At 55.5% G+C, this 18,900-nt stretch overlaps 2 protein-coding genes across 2 annotated transcripts; both read right to left on the bottom strand.

Moving 5' to 3' along the window:
- Positions 1-219: 219 nt before the first annotated feature.
- On the bottom strand, positions 220-7,708 carry SMYD5 (SMYD family member 5). The gene is made up of 13 exons (XM_034064715.1): positions 7,586-7,708; positions 7,318-7,426; positions 6,024-6,163; positions 5,691-5,812; positions 4,989-5,058; positions 4,477-4,581; positions 4,013-4,075; positions 3,770-3,840; positions 3,412-3,518; positions 3,206-3,262; positions 2,470-2,564; positions 1,827-1,897; positions 220-1,306 (listed from the first exon to the last, which is right to left on the bottom strand). The coding sequence occupies exons 1-13, from the start codon at positions 7,679-7,681 to the stop codon at positions 1,168-1,170; spliced, it is 1,245 nt and encodes a 414-aa protein (XP_033920606.1). The 5' UTR covers positions 7,682-7,708; the 3' UTR covers positions 220-1,167.
- A 4,126-nt stretch (positions 7,709-11,834) lies between these two features.
- LOC101875008 (homeobox protein not2-like) lies at positions 11,835-15,738 on the bottom strand. The gene is made up of 3 exons (XM_005140508.3): positions 15,504-15,738; positions 12,850-13,058; positions 11,835-12,046 (listed from the first exon to the last, which is right to left on the bottom strand). The coding sequence occupies exons 1-3, from the start codon at positions 15,736-15,738 to the stop codon at positions 11,888-11,890; spliced, it is 603 nt and encodes a 200-aa protein (XP_005140565.2). The 3' UTR covers positions 11,835-11,887.
- Positions 15,739-18,900: the final 3,162 nt, after the last annotated feature.

The raw sequence follows: 18,900 nt of genomic DNA, 5'->3' as shown, positions 1-18,900 counted from the left end.
TCTCCTAGGAAACTCCCTCCTGCAGCCAGGAATGGATCAGTCACACAACAGGGCAGGAACAGCCTCATGGGACAGCATCCCTCTAAAATCCAGCCCCATCCTCATAGATCCAGAGCCCGAAATTCCCCCATTCCCAAACCTCCATGTCCCCACTGGGACCAGCCCCTCATCGCCATACACCCCCCTCCAGTTTAACCAGTACAACCACCACAGCCCCACTTCTCACCAGTCTTTGTTTATTACGAACACTGAAGGGGACGTGGCCCCGGGGCAGGTGGGGATGAGCAGTGGGTGCAGGGCTGGTGGGGATGGCAGTGTCAGAGGTGCCCATGTCGAGAGGCATCACCTTCAGTCCCACAGCCCAGCTGCCACAGGTCTAGAGGAAACAGCAGCAGGAAAACAGCTCCCAGAGTCCAAGAGGGCAGGGAAATATTCCAGGCACAACCCCAACCTGCTGCACGTCCATTGCTTGGAGCCGTCCTCCCTCCAGCATGGGCCAGAGACAAGGACAAGGCAGAGAGCAGTGTGGCCTCACAGGTGGCATGGGATGGATGACAACGCTCTGCTGCCAGTGACATCCCAGTGTGGGGAAGCCACAGAGCCCCACACCATGTCCACTGCTCTCAGGCATCTGAGCCACCTCCTCCAGCATCTCTGTCCCACCTGCAACGGCTTTTGCTCCAAGCTGGGGCATGGAATGGAGGATATATAAGATCCCAGCTCCATAGTGTGTAGATAGTGCTACTATAGACATTAAATAGTACCTCTTGTGCACAACACAAGTACATACACACACACGTGTTCCCCTCTTCCCTGTGGGGATGGGAAGGATGTGCTCCACACTGCAGCTGCACAGACCCAGGGTGACCATCATGATTTCCAGGGGCTGGCTGGACCCTGCTCTGCTCCAGCCTCCCCAGCCAGCACCTCTGGGGACCAGGATGCTCCCAGCCTGTCCTCACAGGGAGGATGGGGACAGCCCAACACACACATACACACACAAGGACAGGCGGGAGCAGGGCCTGCCTCCAGCTCCGCTGCTGCCCCACTCCACCAGAGCTCCTGACCCCACAACACGACCCTGTTCCTGGAATTAAAGCTGCTGCCTCCGGGAGGATCCTCATCCTCGTCCCTGTCCCTTCCCTCTCCTCTCGCCTGGGGCCAGGATCAAACGTCAGTCATCTCGTCCTCTAGCTCAGCATCATCCGTCTCCCCTTCACCCTCCTCCTCTTCATCCGATGTCACGTCAACATCGTCGGCTTGCGCCAGGCACTTGGGACACGAGCAGGTAAACAAGTAGTTCTCCCTGGAAGAAGGCAGAGTGATGGTGATGAGACAGGGAACAACCCATCCCTGCTGCTGGCCAGGGCAGGAGCAGCCAGGAAGGGGCTAAGCATGTTAAACCCAGAGGGGTTCACCCATGCTGGGCTGGGAGGGGTGGAGGAAGTCTGGGTGAGAGGGGGACATCTCAGCCCTGCAGGGTGATGGGACATGGGGATGGTGACCATCAGCAGGAGCCCCTGTGTTTGAAGGGCAGAGAAGGAAAAGGAGGGGGAGAACAGGAAGGGTCTGCAGGACCTGCAGAGAGAGGCACGGAGCCCAAATCCTCAGTCCCTGAGGCTGCAACAAGGAAGAAGGGAGTGGAAGGAGCCTGAAGCACCAAAAGCACCACATACAGCGTGCACACCCTGCCAGGAGCACATCAGCTTGCACAGCCACACAGCAGGGCACACACAAGGCCCCGAGGTGGGGATGGAGTCTGGGGGTGCTAAAAGGGATGCACAGGGGGTTCCACATCCCCCCGGGTTGCTCCAAGCAGCCCCTACCTGAGTATCTTGTTGCGGCTGTGTCTGCTGCGCTCCCGCTGGCAGCAGTCTAAGTAACTGATGCAGATTTCCTGTCAGCAGAGAGAAACGCATCAGGCTCAGAATCCCAGAATCCCAGAGTGGTTTGGGTTGGAAGGGAGCTTAAATCCCACCCAGCTCCAACCCCTGCCACGGGCAGGGACCCCTTCCACTGGAGCAGCTGCTCCAAGCCCCTGTGTCCAACCTGGCCTTGAGCACTGCCAGGGATGGGGCAGCCACAGCTTCTCTGGGCACCCTGTGCCAGCGCCTCAGCACCCTCCCAGGGAACAGCTTCTGCCTAAGAGCTCAGCTCAGTCTCCCCTCTCTTGGGCAGGTTCAAGCCATTCCCCTTGGCCTGTCCCTACAGGCCCTGATGAAAAACCCCTCTCCAGTATCCTTGTAGGCCCATAAACCCAAAGCAGCACAATTTGTCCCAGTCCCTCTCCAAGTCAGGCAAAAACACAGCATGTGGTAGACCCTCCGTGGGATGAGGTGTGAATTCCTCTGCCAGGACACCACCAGAGACAGGAGGTGCAGGGCTGGAGTCCATGGGGGGTGTAAGGGACACAGGGACCCTCTAACAAAGAGAGAGCAGCCCAGGTTTATCCAGAGCCCACTGCCTCACCTCTCCTGCTTCGATGTCCTCCAGAGCTGTCAGATGCAGGAGGAAGTTGTTTTCTGGGAAGGATGTCTCGGCATTGGGGATGCAGCTGTGGTTACCTGTGGGCAAGATGGGACATGGCTCTGAGGGGGGCTCCAGAGGAAGGCAGAGGCACTCAGGACTGTCAACTCACATGACACTGCCCACTCACACTGTGGGTCCAGCAGAGCAGGGTGCAGGGCCAGGGCTGTCCCTCAGAACCACAAAACACACTGTCCTGGATCACATCCAGGATGCACAGCACCACCTCTACCTCTAGGTGCTGAGGGAAGGATGCTGCCCCAGCAGCCAGTCCCTGCTCATTCCTGCTCTGCCATTAACACAGAGGAGCAAAAGACAACAGCTCCAGGTGCTGGGACATCCCCTCCTGTGTCCCCATGGGCCAGCCAAGAAAGATTCCCTCCTGTAACAGTTCACTCAGCTCCATTTCACTTGGACAAGGTTGGAGACGGTCTCTTTGCTAACTGCATACATGGCTCCCAGGGACAACACAGCATCCAAGGCCATTCCAGCCAGGACTGAGCTAGGTGAGATGTCAGGAGACCCCAAGAGAGCAGCCAGGCCCTGGGCAACTCCGGTTCCATCCCATCCCATGGATGGGAATCACAAACCCCTTCTCCACAGGCTGTCAGGAAGAGGTGGGCCAGCCCAGGACACCTCTCTCCTCACTAGTTTCCCCCCCTGTCCTTGGGTTACTCACAGCAGCTCTGGAGCACGTAGAGTCCTGATCCCTCACAGTTGAGGAACTCTCCTGACTCTGCAGCAAAGAGAACAGGGTCAGAGCTTTGCATGGGCCACAATGCCCACAAACTTGGAGCTGCCAAAGGCAGCAGGCATGGAGCAGGGGGAATGGGATTTCCCAGTGGCCACTGAGAACCCCTCCTGGTCCCTGAGTCTCCAGCTCACCCTTCTCAATGTCCTTGTAGAGCTGGTCAATGAAGGCATCCAGCTCCTCCCGCTGCAGCATGGGGAGATCCAGAGCATCACAAGCATGTACCCACTGGCTTAGGGAGCTGTTGGGAAGCAGAGGGACACTGGTACAGTCCCACAATGCTGTCACTACATGGTGGGACCTCACAGCAGGGATTTAAGGGTTAAACACATGGCTCTGAGTGGCCGAGGTCTGGTAGAGGGACAGAAAAGGGTTGGATGCAGCCAAGATGAAAGAGTGCTTTTAAGTTTGCCTCTGCATTCCTCTCTTCCATCTGAACTCAGCCATCACTGGATAATGGATTGAGACTGCACATCCTGAAAACCCCATTACCTTGTTCCTATGCCTTGGCCATTGGTCCCAACGAGGGCAAAGAGGGATCGAAAGCCTTCTGGAGTGAACCACTAGAGAAGGAAGATGAGAAAGCAGCTGACACCAGGCCAGCCTGCAGCAGCACCCCATGAGTGCCTCAAATCCCACAGGGAAGCTTTCGGGGAAGCAAGGAATGGGGAATGCCCCTGGGGAAGCTCTGCCCAGCATCCTGCCATAGGCTATTGAGGATGCAGCTCAACTCACCCTGCTGAGATGTTCATCATAAAGTGCTTCAGTGAAGAGCAAGCGCAGCAGCTCCAGCTGGCCCTGGCAGGACATGGCAACACCATCAGGGTGGAGAGACACTGCTGGGCATCACACCCAGGCTGACAATGAGCCCAACACAAGCCACAAGGCTCAGGAGTCAGTGGGGACCTCGTCCCAGCCTGCAGGGCTGGAGGCTGCTGCCCTCACAGCAGCATCACCTGCTCAGCAGCTAAGTACTACCCTGTGCCATCCCACAGCAAACATCAACACAGGAACAAGCAGCATGTCCCACTGAAGCACAAGCCCAAAGCCCTCTAAGAAACCCATTTTCTGTCAACTTAGCCAGCCCCTAATCTTGGGATTTCCAATGTCTTCCATCCCAACTGTAACGGGGCTCACAGACACACACAAGGAGACAACAGGCTCAGGGCCTGAACACATCCAAAAGCTGCGAGTCTTACTTTAAATTTGTCCCCCAGCAGCTTGTGCACAATCTCCTCCTCTTCATTTGCTGTCTTATTGCAGAACTGGGAGAAGGTCTTGATCCACCACTCCTTGTCTTTAGCCTGACAAAGGAAGCAAGCAAAGGGATGGCTTTCATTCCCAGCCAGGAGACAGGGAGGAGAAGATAACCCCCCTGAGCTCAGGGGTATCCAGTTGCCACCAAGAGCCACCAGAAGCGGTTGCATGGTGGTAGTTTAGTGTCAGAATAAACACCAAGGAAGCCAGAGAAACAGAGTCAAAGGGAAGGTTCAGTTCTGACTGTTTTGGTATGGAAAAAGGACCTGCTTGACTCAGGCCAGAGGAACCTCCTTTGCTGCTGCTGTCTCCATCACCCAGGGGCACTAGATGTTGAAATCTATTCAAGCAGGATGCCCTCAGTCACCAAAGGAGAGATCAGTCCTCAGGAATAACAGTCATGATGGGATGAGGAAAGCACACACTGGATGCTGTGGCTCAGACTGCAACATACCTGTTTGATGGTGGCGACCATGCGGGCCATCAACATGATGCTGGAAGTCTCTGGTGGATAATGCATGTTTCTGAGGGAAAAGAATGAAGAAAAGAGATGAGCAAATCATGCTGGTATAGAAACAAGACAGAGGGAGGCAGAGGCAGCTGCCACCCATGTGGCCAAGCCTGCACTTGTGTCACACCAATGTGCCCAGTGCTGCATTGCCACATGAAGATCCAGTACTGCTTAGGGTGAGGAGAAGCCTGCACCCACCTGCCTGCTCAACCAAATAATCCTGTATCATCACGCCAAACTACAGCCTGACACCACACAAAGCCCAGGAGAGCAGCAAGAGCTGGGATTACTGACAAACTTTGGCTCAGGGATGTCAGTTCTCCCCTCTGTGCCTATTTTGTCATCTACAAGCAGGGACAGCAGTGTATGTACCCACTGGGGTGCTACAAGGAAGATCTCCCAGAGGCTGGAGATCTTCAGGAGCAAGGGATGCACAGCTCAGTGCTTTGTAGCTACTTAACCAAGAGGAACACAAGAGCTGCCCAGCCATGGATCCAGATCCTTGTGGTGCCAACACAAATCCACCTGTGGCCACCACTACCCTCCAGCCACCCCATGCAAGGATGCAAAGCAAGGATGGTCCTCAGCCCTGGTCCCATCAGCATCACCCAGGCCAGAAGGGACACAGGCAGGTTGATCCCCTACCTCCATGCCTCCTGCAGCTTGTTGAGGGGGTGCGTGGGGTCGTCACGGGATGGGCCAAGGCAGAGGACGTGGTGGTACTGCTCCAAAGCGGCCTGCCTGCATTCAGCACTGCAGTACGTCACCTAGAGCAAAGGGCACAGAGCCCAGCATTGGCTATGGAGGCAGGGAAAGGGGGTCCTAGGCCCAGCTCTGCCCTTTCCCTGAGCATCTAAGCCCCAGCTCTTGAGCCATCGCGATGCAGAAGGGAAAGACACCATCGCAGGGCAGCACAAGTGCCTGGATGGGTGCTGGAAAGGAGTCAGTGAGCCCAAGATGAGCACGGCAGCCCCATACCTGGCATTGGGGGCACTGCTGGTGAAGGTCTTTCCGGATGCTGCACTGCTCCGGGTGAGGCAGCACCAGGGAGCTCTTCCCCAGCAGCCGCTGAGCATTTTCCTCTGCTGTCTCCAAAGCCCGCAGGCAGTGATCACAGGCTGTGGGGAGACAGCGTGGATGGATGAGAGCACAGCCTTCCAAGAGAGAAGGGGCCAGAGCCCAGGGCAAGACAGTGCAACCGGTACCAACACCATCAGGGAGTCAGAGGAGGCTCCTGAAGGGGAGACCCCAGAGCAGCTCCAGTGCCTAAAGGGGCTGCAGGAAAGCTGGAGAGGGACTTGGGACAAGGGCCTGGAGGGACAGGCCAAGGGGAATGGCTTGAACCTGCCCAAGAGAGGGGAGACTGAGCTGAGCTCTTAGGCAGAAGCTGTTCCCTGGGAGGGTGCTGAGGCGCTGGCACAGGGTGCCCAGAGAAGCTGTGGCTGCCCCATCCCTGGCAGTGCTCAAGGCCAGGTTGGACACAGGGGCTTGGAGCAGCTGCTCCAGTGGAAGGGGTCCCTGCCTGTGGCAGGGGTTGGAGCTGGAGGAGCTTTAAGGTCCCTTCCAACACAAACCAGGCTGGGATCCTATGACTCTATGACCATCCCCAAGCAGGAAGCACCAGTCTCTTAGCATTCCCTCCATGGGAATACCTATTTCTGCTGCAGTTTAACACACACACGTCAAGCCCTTGTCTGCTGCACTGTAACACTGGGAAGTGTTTAAGAGCTCTCCAACAAGTGTCCCCATGCTGCAACAGAGCTCAGCAAGCAGCAGGCTCCAGGTAGAACAAACAGTTTTAAATCCTGCTTTTACACCCCTTGGTTTCTGTTCCGGTGCCTCTAGAGAACGCTGCCACCTCCGTGGGCTCCTCTCTGCAGTGCCATGATTGGGATTAGCAACACCACCACTAAAGAATCAGTGTTCCCACAGAGCTGATGCCCAATGGTGGCACCCGGTGCTTCCCTCCAGGGCTGAGGGTGCCTCCGTCCCTAAAACCACCCCATAGCCCCACAGAATCCCAGCATGGTTTGTGATGAAGGGACCTTAAAGCTCCCCCAGCTCCACAGGCAGGGCCCCCTTCCACTGGAGCAGCTGCTCCAAGCCCCATCCAACCTTCCCAACAGCTCATTTAGCCCAGAGGCAGGAATGGCAGCGGGGCCACCCTCTTAGGGCTGCTAACCCAAACCCCAAACCCTCCCCTTGGGGACCAGGCAGCTCCTTCGGGCCGCTGCCATCCCCTCCTAGGGCCATGCCACCACCAGCCGCTCACCTCGGTAGTTATACAGAGCGTTCCAGAGGAACTGCGACGACACCACCGGCTTCTCCACGAACACGGTTTCCCCTTTGCGGATGTTCCTGGTGGCGAACAAGCCTTTCCCCTGCCGAGGGAGACGCGTGGCTCCAGGGGATGCGCCCGAAGCCGAAGCCCACCCCCGGCCCAGCCTGAGGGGAGGCTGCCGCTGTCTGCCCCCCTTTACCTCCCCATAAGTGCCCCTTGCCACAGGGGAAGGGGAAGGGAAAGGCACGGCTGGGCTCACCTTGGTGCTGCTGATGAACCTCGCCTCAGCCGCAGCCCCGGTCCCGGCTCGGCTCCCCGGCCCCGCACCACACACGTCCCCCGCCGCGGCGGCCATCTTCGGGCGGCGACTTCCCCGCTCTGACCCGCCGGGGCGGGCAGCGCCTCTTCCTTTTCCTCCTCCTCCTCTTCTTCCTCCTCCTCCTCTTCCTCCGGCCCCTTCACCCCACACGAAGATGGCTGCCGGTCCCCCTCAGGGCTCGGCGCCTGCCATCGCCCGCCTCAGCCCCGGGGCTTTGGGGGGCTGGCCGCCATCTTAGCCCTCCCGTCAGCCCCCCACTGCCGTCCGAAAGCACCGCTATAAAGCCCCGGAACGGGGCTGCGGCAATTCCAAAGCTCCCGGAAATCCAGGAGGAATTTTGCTGCCTCTTCCCTATTCATTAGGAGTTATTGTAATAGTACAGGCGTGCGAGGAATAGCCTTTATATCCATGTCCGACTCGCCAGGGTCCCCCCTCTCCCAGTGAGGACTCAACGGCAGCAGCCCCTGCGAACCCAAAACTGCCCCGACTTGCCCCAAAAAAACCTTGCAAACGCACTAATGGGACTGCTTCAGGCTCGCTCCCTCCCGCTGGGCAGGCTGCGAACGCCTCGGTGCGGGTTTAGTGGTATTTATGACCCCAAATCCCCGTTCAGACCCCATGCGTGAGGCAGGCGGGCTGCCTCAGGGCTATGGAGTCACTAGGTGTCACTGGAGGCTCATGGTGGGGACCGCAGGGGTTGGGACCGCACCTGCATGGCCGGGGAGCAGCACCTGAGGGAGCAGCCCTAGAACGGGGCATGGCCCCGATGTCAAGGGACAAATACCCCCAACCCACCCGGACACCTTCATTTTGGGGTCTGGCCCCAGTGAGCCCAGCAGCGGTGTGCAGGGGGCTGCCCCAGCGGGTAATGGGGAGCAATGGTACCGGATGGCTTCTGTTTTAGTCACATCAGAGCCGTGTCCTGCTCCGGGCAGCAGCACACGAGGGACGTGGAGCTGCTGGAGAGAGGCCAGAGGAGGCCATGGAGCTGCTGCGAGGGCTGGAGCAGCTCTGCTCTGGAGCCAGGCTGAGAGAGCTGGGCTGGGGCAGCCTGGACAAGAGAAGGCTCCTCAAGGGGAGAGCCCAGAGCAGCTCCAGTGCCTAAAGGGGCTGCAGGAAAGCTGGAGAGGGGCTTGGGACAAGGGCCTGTAGGGACAGGCCAAGGGGAATGGCTTGAACCTGCCCAAGAGAGGGGAGACTGAGCTGAGCTCTTAGGCAGAAGCTGTTCCCTGGGAGGGTGCTGAGGCGCTGGCACAGGGTGCCCAGAGAAGCTGTGGCTGCCCCATCCCTGGCAGTGCTCAAGGCCAGGTTGGACACAGGGGCTTGGAGCAGCTGCTCCAATGGAAGGGGTCCCTGCCCGTGGCAGGGGTTGGAGCTGGAGGAGATTTAAGGCCCCTTCCAACACAAACCAGGCTGGGATCCTGTGATACCAACAGTAGGAATAATAACCATTATTGTAATAACAGCATCCCATGCCCCTTTCAAGGTTTCCATGCTGTTTGACAGGGTGTTTCACACACACAGCATCCCATCAGCTTGAATCCCAGCCCAGCCTGCAACACCTCCAGGCATCCTGTGATCCAGCCCTGTGTTTCCAGCACTGATGTGGAGCAGTTTGTGCAGCTGGGCCAGCCTTGCTCCTGCTGCTGTTTGCAGAGCACAGGGGGAACATGAACCTGGGCTTGAGCTCCTTGAAGCATCAGCTCACAGGTTTGGCCACATCCACCTGCAGAGCAAGGGCAGCATCCCCAGCACCCTGTGCTAACAGGAGATGGGGTTACTGTCAATGGAGGTTTGTCCTTGCAGGAACTGGCCTAGAGATAACTAGAGGTCATTCCTGCTATCTGCTCTCATCCATGATATGGGGTCATCAATCAATCAATCAATCCATCCCCAATTCTTTTAACATATATTTTGCCCAGAATAGGTTATTTAGATTTAAAACCCTCAAACTTTTGGGGAGGATGTAATTACATTGTGTATTGGGGGAGAATGTGTTAATAATTCCAATTGGAAAAGGGAATAGTTGATAATGTGGTTTCCTTCTGGCTCTTTTCGACATTCCCAGGTTCTCAAAGCTTGCATTGCTGCCTTCCAAATGCTTCCAGCCTGAAATGGGTGCACAGGTTCATCAGCAAACACACAAGGGGGGGATAATAACCCACACTGCTTCCATATCCCTATTGGCATGTCAGGAATGTAAATGTGTGAGATGAAATGACCCTTTTGAGGAGAAATCAGCCCTTTGTGAGCTCTGGTGGAGAGCAGATGCTACCTGCTGACAACAGGGATCTTTTAGTGGGAGGAAAAGGTGCATTTCTTTAAATTTCTCTTATTTTTAATTCAATTTCCTCAGAAACATAGATAATGAGAAACTGAACATGATCCGGCTGCAGTGTGTGCTGACAGCCCAGAAACCAACTGTATCCTCGGCTGCATCCAAAGGAGCGTGACCAGCAGGTGAAAGGAGGTGATCCTGCCCCTCTGCTCTGCTCTTGTGAGACCTCACCTGGAGCATTGTGTGCAGTTCTGGTGTCCTCAGCATAAAAAGGACATGGAACTGTTGGAACAAGTCCAGAGGAGGCCACGAGGATGCTCAGGGGCTGGAGCAGCTCCTGTATGGAGACAGGCTGAGAAAGTTGGGGCTGTTCAGCCTGGAGAAGAGAAGCTGCATGGAGACCTCAGAGCAGCTTCCAGTGTCTGAAGGGGGATACAGGGATGCTGGAGAGGGACTGTTCATTAGGGACTGTAGTGACAGGACAAGGGGTAATGGGTTCAAACTGAAACAGGGGAGGTTTAGATTGGATCTAAGGGAGAAATTCTTTACTGTGAGGGTGCTGAGGCACTGGAATGGGTTGCCCAGGGAGGTTGTGAATGCTCCATCCCTGGCAGTGTTCAAGGCCAGGTTGGACAGAGCCTTGGGTGCCATGGTTTAGTGTGAGGTGTCCCTGCCCATGGCAGGGGGGTTGGAACACTGGACACAGCAGAGAGGCTGGATAACACCCCTCTAGTAAAGAGACATTGAGGTATCGGTGCTTGCTCAGAAACCACGGAGCTGCCCCATTCTCCTCCCCTGCACACAGCAGCCCCATCTCTTTTTTAAATACACTAGATTTTTATTAAGAAGTAAAGCAAATAAATAACACTTAATACAGGGAAAAAACCCAAAAACGTTATTTCTATAAATAACAGAAGAATAAAGTGATATACAGTGTTCCTGGTCAGAAAGAGAGGGAATAAGTTATCCTGAGCTGACGGGACGTGGTGCCTGGTACCTTGGGACAGACCTGGAAAGGCAAAGTGAGAGCCTAACACACAGACAGGTAGGGTCAAGCACTCAGTCCTGACCCCCAAAGCCTCCCACCCACCAGAACCACAACATCAGGGGTTACAGATGTGCCCCCTGAACACTCCAGCTGTTTCCTATGGCACCTGGATGTATAATGAGAACACAGCGACTGCATCTGGGCCAGAATCAGCACATCTGGACGAGGGGCAGGGGGTCCTCTAAAGCACCAGAGGTGTTGGGAAGCTGCCTCTGTAGAACAGATCCCTGCACCTTGGCCAGCCCCAGCAGCAGGCACACACCTTGGTGATGTAAGGCAATGCCACAAGGAAGAGGAACCCCCCCTGGGTTCTGCCCACCAGGTTTGGGAAGCCAAAAAGGCAACAAAGCAAGGCACAAGACAAGAAGAGGCACTTGTGTTCCAGGGGCAGGATCAGACCCTGTGCATCTTACTGCAACAGTAGCCTGTGGGTGGGAGCAAAGGGCTTTCTAGTTGTCATCGGGGGTTTTGTGGTGATCAAAGCATCAAATATGAGAGTTAACCAAAAGAAAACCAATCAGGGTTGATTCTCCTGCAAGGAGAATCACAGCTCTCCCTCCTAGGAGCATACAACCACACACAACACAACACCCTTATGCTCCCAGCCAGAGGCACCGTATGATTGTCACCCACCCCAGCTTCTCTGCTGGAAACTGTTCGTGGTCCTTCAAGAGCAAACAGATCACATTGGTACCATGCCATAGCTTCCAGTACAACCAGCCTGGTGATGGAAGCCCCACAATGTCAGCAAACAGCAGCCCAACCATAATCATGGGGTTCCTGCCAGCCAGCTGCAGTTCAGTCCCATAGCTCCGGCTTTTGGATGCGGAGCGTGTCTCACTTGGAGCAAAGATGTTCCTGCATCCCTGGTATCTCCTTCAGGCAGACACGGCTCAGAACCCACTGGTTGCATTGCTCACAGCTCAACATCCACGGTGTCCTCCTCCCGCTCCTTGCTGTTGGTGGAGTCTGCACTGGCAGGTTGGATCACCCCAAACTGGGACAGCTTCGCTGCCTTCTGCTCCATGCTCTGCTTCCTCCACTTGATCCTGCGGTTCTGGAACCACACTTTCACCTAGCAGGAGAACAAACAGCACAACAGCTTCATCCATAGGCTCCAGGAGCCCCTTTTCCCAATGCTTCCAAGGCAGGTGTCCCCAAAAAGTTCCTTAAAGAGGGGCTGTGCCCCTTCTCTGCTCAGGGCACGGTGCTTGCAAGCAGGTGATGCTATGGAGGGTAATGTAGTGCTGAAAGGATATGGGGAGAGGAGGATGCACAGAGGAGATTCCAGTCAGGGGAGTGAGGAATCACCTCCATGGAGCCACCAAACCCATACCCAGGTTGTCAGAGGACACAATGGGACACCCATCTCCCCCTCTTCCTGCTCCTACCCTCCATGTCCCTCCAGAGCCACCCTTTGCTCTCCCTTCTCCCCAGCTGAATTTCGACCCCACCACAGATCCCATTGCTCCTCCCTTCCACAATAAATAACCAGTGGAAGCAGCAGAAACTTACTGGGAAGAGCAGGAAAAACTGGAGATCTGGTGTCATAGAAGAACACTTAAAGCATAAACTGTCTCCAGAGGAGCATAACAACAGATACATTAGGTCAGCCCAGCTTGAGCTGTAAAGCAAGCACATTTGTGCTCCTAAATGCTTTTTGTTCCACTTCATGGATTAAGAAAAGGATATTCTTATCCATAAACCATCTAAACCATCTCGCATCCCTCCAGGCACGTATGGCTTCAATGTCATCTTGCAGCAAGGATCCACTTGGCATCACATCCTCCCCTCAGTGCCCTTCACATCAGAGCCATCACCACAGCCCAGCCCCAGAGCAGGATCTGTGCCTCCATCCCCATCTCCCCCATCCCTTACCTGGGTCTCTGTGAGGTGCAGAGTTGCAGCCAGGTCCACTCGCTCCGTGCCCACCATGTACTGCTGCTTGAGGAACTCCTGCTCCAGCCGCTCCAGCTGCTCGGGCTTGAAGACAGTGCGGACCCTCTTCATCTTGCAGGGCCCCCCAGACCTCCAGGACACAGTGGGACCCAGTGAGTTGGCTCCTACACAGTGAGACAGCTCCAGACCTGCAAGAGAAGCAGTGAATGAATGGGGGGGTGTGTTTGAGGCCATTCCTCCAGCCTGCTTCAGCTAGAGCTAAAGGAGAGTGGGAGAAAGTGAGCACCAAAACTGAACAGCAAGGATGTCCTTCCTTTGTCCCATCTAGGCTCCCTTCCCACTACCCAGATGGATCTTTTGAGGTGGCTTCCAACCTATTCTATGATTCTCCCCACAGAAACCACCTAAGACAGGTCTGGACATGCAGCCAGACCCAAAAGAACTCAGCACTCAATGGGGTGAGCAGGATTTGATCTCCATCTGTGTATTTGTAACAAAAAATAAAGCCCATTGAGAGCTGCTGAGCACAGAAATCCCATCTCTGGCTCAAGAAGCTCCTAATCACAGATTTCCTTTTGTACACTGAGATGTGTGTGAACCAAAGGCTGTGCTGGCAGGAGGAGGCTTTATGAGACATCCTTGCTCTTAGGCTGGTGCCAGCGGGTCCTGAGGCAGTGCTGGTGGGGTATTGTATGTTAATTGAGTAACTATGGTTATCATCAGGCCACAGCTAGATAGGAGACTGAGACCTGATCCACTTGTTAGTCCTGTTAATGCCTCTGCACACGTATTGTTCAGCCTACAGAGACCAGAGGGGTAAAGTCCAGACTGAGAGAGCTGGGCTGGGGCAGCCTGGACAAGAGAAGGCTCCTGAAGGGGAGAGCCCAGAGCAGCTCCAGTGCCTAAAGGGGCTGCAGGAAAGCTGGAGAGGGGCTTGGGACAAGGGCCTGTAGGGACAGGCCAAGGGGAATGGCTTGAACCTGCCCAAGAGAGGGGAGACTGAGCTGAGCTCTTAGGCAGAAGCTGTTCCCTGGGAGGGTGCTGAGGCGCTGGCACAGGGTGCCCAGAGCAGCTGTGTCTGCCCCATCCCTGGCAGTGGATGTGCAGGATCAGGTCACTAATGCTTCCCTATTGCTCTTTGGGCATCTCAGCCCTTGGGCACTGCCATGTGGCTTTGAGATCAGCTCTGCTTTGAGCAGAGGGTGGATCCAACAGCCCCCAAAGGTCCCCCTCAGCCAGAACCATTGCCTGGTGTGATCTGTCTGCTGTGCTCCTTTGGCTTCTATGGCCATACATAACGATGGCAATTCACACCCTGACTCCATTCTCCTTTAATGACTGATGTTGGCACCTGGATCTGCTTCATTTCATTACCTGGGTGCCTGTGTTTAAGGCTTTGTGGGATGGAGACCTGACAGTTTAACAGCTGTAATTGCACAGACAACCACTTTCCTCATTAAAATCATTTCACCCGTCACATCTATTTTCTATTTTAACACGGGGATAATAGCGGGTGTAATTTCAAACGTGAAATACACCCTGGAAACAGCTTTGCCAATTGTTTAACTGTATTTCCATACATGTGTTTGATAGAAAACATGGATTAACACACAGCTGTCTCCTAAATGTAATAGCAGTGGTTAAAAAGATTAAGAGTGGCAAACACTTTTGCTGTTGGATGTTGTAACTGTTGGGATTAAATCAAGAGCTCCTTATACAAATCAAATACACATTGGTCTGAGCAATGTTGAGATCAGGCTTTGAATGCTAAAAAGAGACTTAATTACATGGAAAATACTCCAAGTAGTAGTAGTTCATTAAAATAAGTGAGTTTCTTACACTTACAAGAAGTTACAGTGTCCCTCAGTGGACACAGAGCCTGATGCACCGGCCAGTACCATCCAGCATCACTGGGTGTATTTAACCCACAAATCCATAACAAAACCCTTATTCCTTAGGTGTTTTCCCACTGAAAACACAGTTTTGGGGCCGGGTGCTGTGAAGCACTCGATAGTTTCACTTCTGGGACTGATAACTTGTAGGGAGAGCAGGGTTACAGAAGGATGAGGGCAGGTTTGGAGGAAGAGGGGACCCCACACAACAACAGAGGAGTTCTGATGTGATGGAAAAGGGCTTTTAAAGGATGGGGGTTTGGGAAATTACAGCAGTTTCCCGCAAGCACGATCAAAACACAGACGTTGTGCTACCTTTCTAAGGCATTAAAGGAGAAACCAATGCAAAGCCACCCTTAAAACGCAGGTGGGGATGGATGCGGGTGGACCATGCCTTGTCCCCGACCCAAAACCTTCGGCTGCAGGCGGGCCTGAGGGATGTAAACCCCATTATTGGGGTCTCGCTTCACCCGCGTACTTAATATTGGGCGTTAATGGTTAATATTCATTATCGATCAATAGGGAAAGGAATCAAAAAGGCATTAGGAAACCCTTCCCTCTCCCTCCATAATTCCCATCCCCTGCCCCGCGGCTGCTCGAAAGAACAACTACAGCCGTCGGGGGAGGAGGAACAACCCCTTTCGGGTACCCCGAGACCCATTACTGCCCGGGGGTGATGCCCGCACCCGTCTGCCTCCATCCCCCCCCCCAACCCCGGTACCCCAGCATCCCTCCGCTCACCTGCACCGCCCCGCATGGTCGCGCAGCCCCAGCCCCAGCCCCAACCACCGGGTCCCGGTGCCAGCCCCAGTCCGGGCCCCACCGGGGGCCAGTGTGGGGCCAGCGGGGCCGGGGGAGCGGAGGGGAAGGCGGAGGGGCCGCGGCGAGGAGGGTCCCGGGCGAGCAGCGCTTCGATGTGGAACGGGGTCCTATGGGGCGGCGGAGAGGGCCGCGGGCGCGGAGGGCTGCGCAGCATGGCCGGGACGGGGTGGGTGGTGTGGGGTGGCGGCCGCCCGCCCCGCAGGGTTATATGGGGGCGCTGGGGGCTGGGATGAGCCGCGCTCCTATGCAAAGCGGCAGCAGGGGGGCGGCCCCCGGCCCGCACCGGCACCTCCAGCGACACCCTTTGTGCACCACACTGACACCCCGACACCATCACCGACACCCCGACACCATCATCAACACCCTTTGTGCACCACACCGACACCCCGACACCATAATCTACACCCTTTGTGCACCCTACCGACACCCCGACACCATCATCAACACCCCGTCACCATCACCAACACCCCAACACCATCATCTACACCCTGACACCATCACTGACACCCCGTCACCATCACCGACACCCCGACACCATCACCGACACCCCAACACCATCATCAACACCCTTTCCTCACCATTGAACCCCCCCCCCCGACATCCCAGCTCCTCCATGGATCCCCCACCAACACCCACTCCAAACATACACCCCCGTGGACACTTCCTCCTTCCACCGCAGACACCCACTCCCTTCCTCATTACACCTTCCCCCCCCACAACCCTGCTGGCACCTTCCCTAGTGGACACCCACATGGACACCTGTAGCACCCACTGCACTGACACCCAACCCCCCCATGACACCCAAACCTTCCCAAGGACGTGCTCCTTAGACCTGCCCACTGCTACCCATGGGCACAGATGTGCCCTAGGACCGGCTGTGGGAGCTTGATCTCCCACCATGCCAAGGGGAGTGTGTCTGTGTGTACCTGCCCGGCTCTGTTGGAGGGTGTCCATGTGTTTGGGATATGGGAAAACCACAGAAGCAGCTCACAGGCCAATTGTGCTGTGGGAATTTAACTGTTGGTCTGGTTTGGATGCCATTCCTGTGGGATACACCCAGAGCCAAGTGCAGATGTGATGTGCAGAGCTGCAGACAGCACAGATCCCTCTCTCAGGTGTGTGTGTACCAGCAAACACAGTGCCCAGCATTCCAACATCCACAAGCCCCAGTGCTGCCCTGAAAACTCACTCCCATGCATGCAAACACCAGGAAAGCTGGAGAGGGGCTTGGGACAAGGGCCTGTAGGGACAGGCCAAGGGGAATGGCTTGAACCTGCCCAAGAGAGGGGAGACTGAGCTGAGCTCTTAGGCAGAAGCTGTTCCCTGGGAGGGTGCTGAGGCGCTGGCACAGGGTGCCCAGAGAAGCTGTGGCTGCCCCATCCCTGGCAGTGCTCAAGGCCAGGTTGGACACAGGGGCTTGGAGCAGCTGCTCCAGTGGAAGGGGTCCCTGCCCATGGAACTGGATGGGATTTAAGCTCCCTTCCAACCCAAACCAGGCTGGGATGCTGTGAAATCCACAAACTGGAGTCTCCAGGTTAATAAACATGGAGCAAAAATCCCCCGTGGCTTAATAACAGTGTTAAAGATCTCTGCATGCAGGGACTTGCTGGCAATATGCAGTAAATCCTGCCTCAAATGAGGGTTTCCTGACATTTACCGTTTCTTTCCCCTGCCCCAGCCACAGACATAGACCTCCTTACAAAAGAGCATCTCTATATTTTCAAGCATTTCAAAGCAAATGGAAATTATGGGAATGGATGGGCAGGATTATCCTGCTCCTGAGGAAGCACCCTGGGGCTGGCTGGGGGGATCCTCAGCGAAGAGGATGCCTGCAGGAGATAAAAGAACCCCTCAAGTTTGCCTTTTAAACCCCTTTTCTTCTGCCCTTTTAGCATCCTGTCTTCCCCAGCGACTTCAAACTACGTGAATAAATACAGCTGGGGCTTTATTGCTCCTTATCCAAACAGCCAGTCCCAGCCCTGTGTAACCCGGTGCTTAATTGAAATCACACGTTCAAAGCTGGGCAAGGGCTGAAGCCCCGACCCAAAAAAGCCACCATGGAGGAGAAAAAACCCACAGGGATTCCCAGCTTCTGGCTTTGCTTGCACAGAGGTGGGTTAAAGTAAAGGGGGTTGTTAGACAAGGGTTTGATTTGTTTGGTTACAAGGATGTTAAATCTCTTTTCCTCTTTATAGCAAGTCCTGGCTGCTGCTGTATTTCCCATGGGAAGAGGTGTTGGAGGTGATCTGGAGTACTTGTCCATGGTGAATATTGGGATGGGTAAGCTGACAGCAGAGGAGGGTGATGGAGCGAGGTGCTGTCTGCAGCAAGGATGGGTGCATGGAGCAGCCCTGAGGAGCAGCACTTGGGGGTGCTGGGTGAGGAGCAGCTCCCCATGACCCAGCTTCAGTGAGCGCTTGAGCCCAGAACCCCCCCGTGTGCTGGGCTGCACCCCCAGAGAGTGAGCAGCAGCTCAGGGAGGGGATCCTGCCCCTCTGCTGTGCTCTGGGGAGACCTGAGAGCAGCTCCAGTGCCTAAAGGGGCTGCAGGAAAGCTGGAGAGGGGCTTGGGACAAGGGCCTGGAGGGACAGGCCAAGGGGAATGGCTTGAACCTGCCCAAGAGAGGGGAGACTGAGCTGAGCTCTTAGGCAGAAGCTGTTCCCTGGGAGGGTGCTGAGGCGCTGGCACAGGGTGCCCAGAGAAGCTGTGGCTGCCCCATCCCTGGCAGTGCTCAAGGCCAGGTTGGACACAGGGGCTTGGAGCAGCTGCTCCAGTGGAAGGGGTCCCTGCCTGTGGCAGGGGTTGGAGCTGGATGGGATTTAAGCTCCCTTCCAACCCACACCGTGCTGTGATTCTATGGTTCAATGGATGGACAGCGAGCCAGAAGGGCAGACAAGCAGCAAAATCCCTGCCTTTTTCCCTTTGGCTTCTCCCACTTGGCCCAATCCTCTCCCTAATGACGTGCCCTGTGTCCCATTAGTACTGTGTGCTCAGCTAATGCTTTTTGGGCTTGAAAGCTGGAAATTTTCACTCGCTGATAATGACTTGGGAAATGTAGCACCCAGCAGCCAGGCAGAGCAGGGACCCCCCTCCCATCCATCCCCATCCCACCCGCTCCCAGGAGAGCAGGAGATGAAAGGATGGGCCCTGATCCTCTTCTTTTTAGCCCTGCGGGTTGGGGTTTGAGGCGTTGCTTTTATTTCTCCCTTATTTTATATGATTCCAATGTTGTTTGTCAAGAGGGGAGAACATGAAAGGGGAGGGGGAGTCCTTGAGGGGAGGGCAAACCCAAATCCCTACCCCAACCCAAGCCCCC

The sequence above is a fragment of the Melopsittacus undulatus genome, chromosome 7 (genome assembly GCF_012275295.1).
Source record: "Melopsittacus undulatus isolate bMelUnd1 chromosome 7, bMelUnd1.mat.Z, whole genome shotgun sequence".
NCBI classification, from domain to species: Eukaryota; Metazoa; Chordata; class Aves; order Psittaciformes; family Psittaculidae; genus Melopsittacus; species Melopsittacus undulatus.
This window is presented reverse-complemented; position numbering and strand designations above follow the sequence as displayed.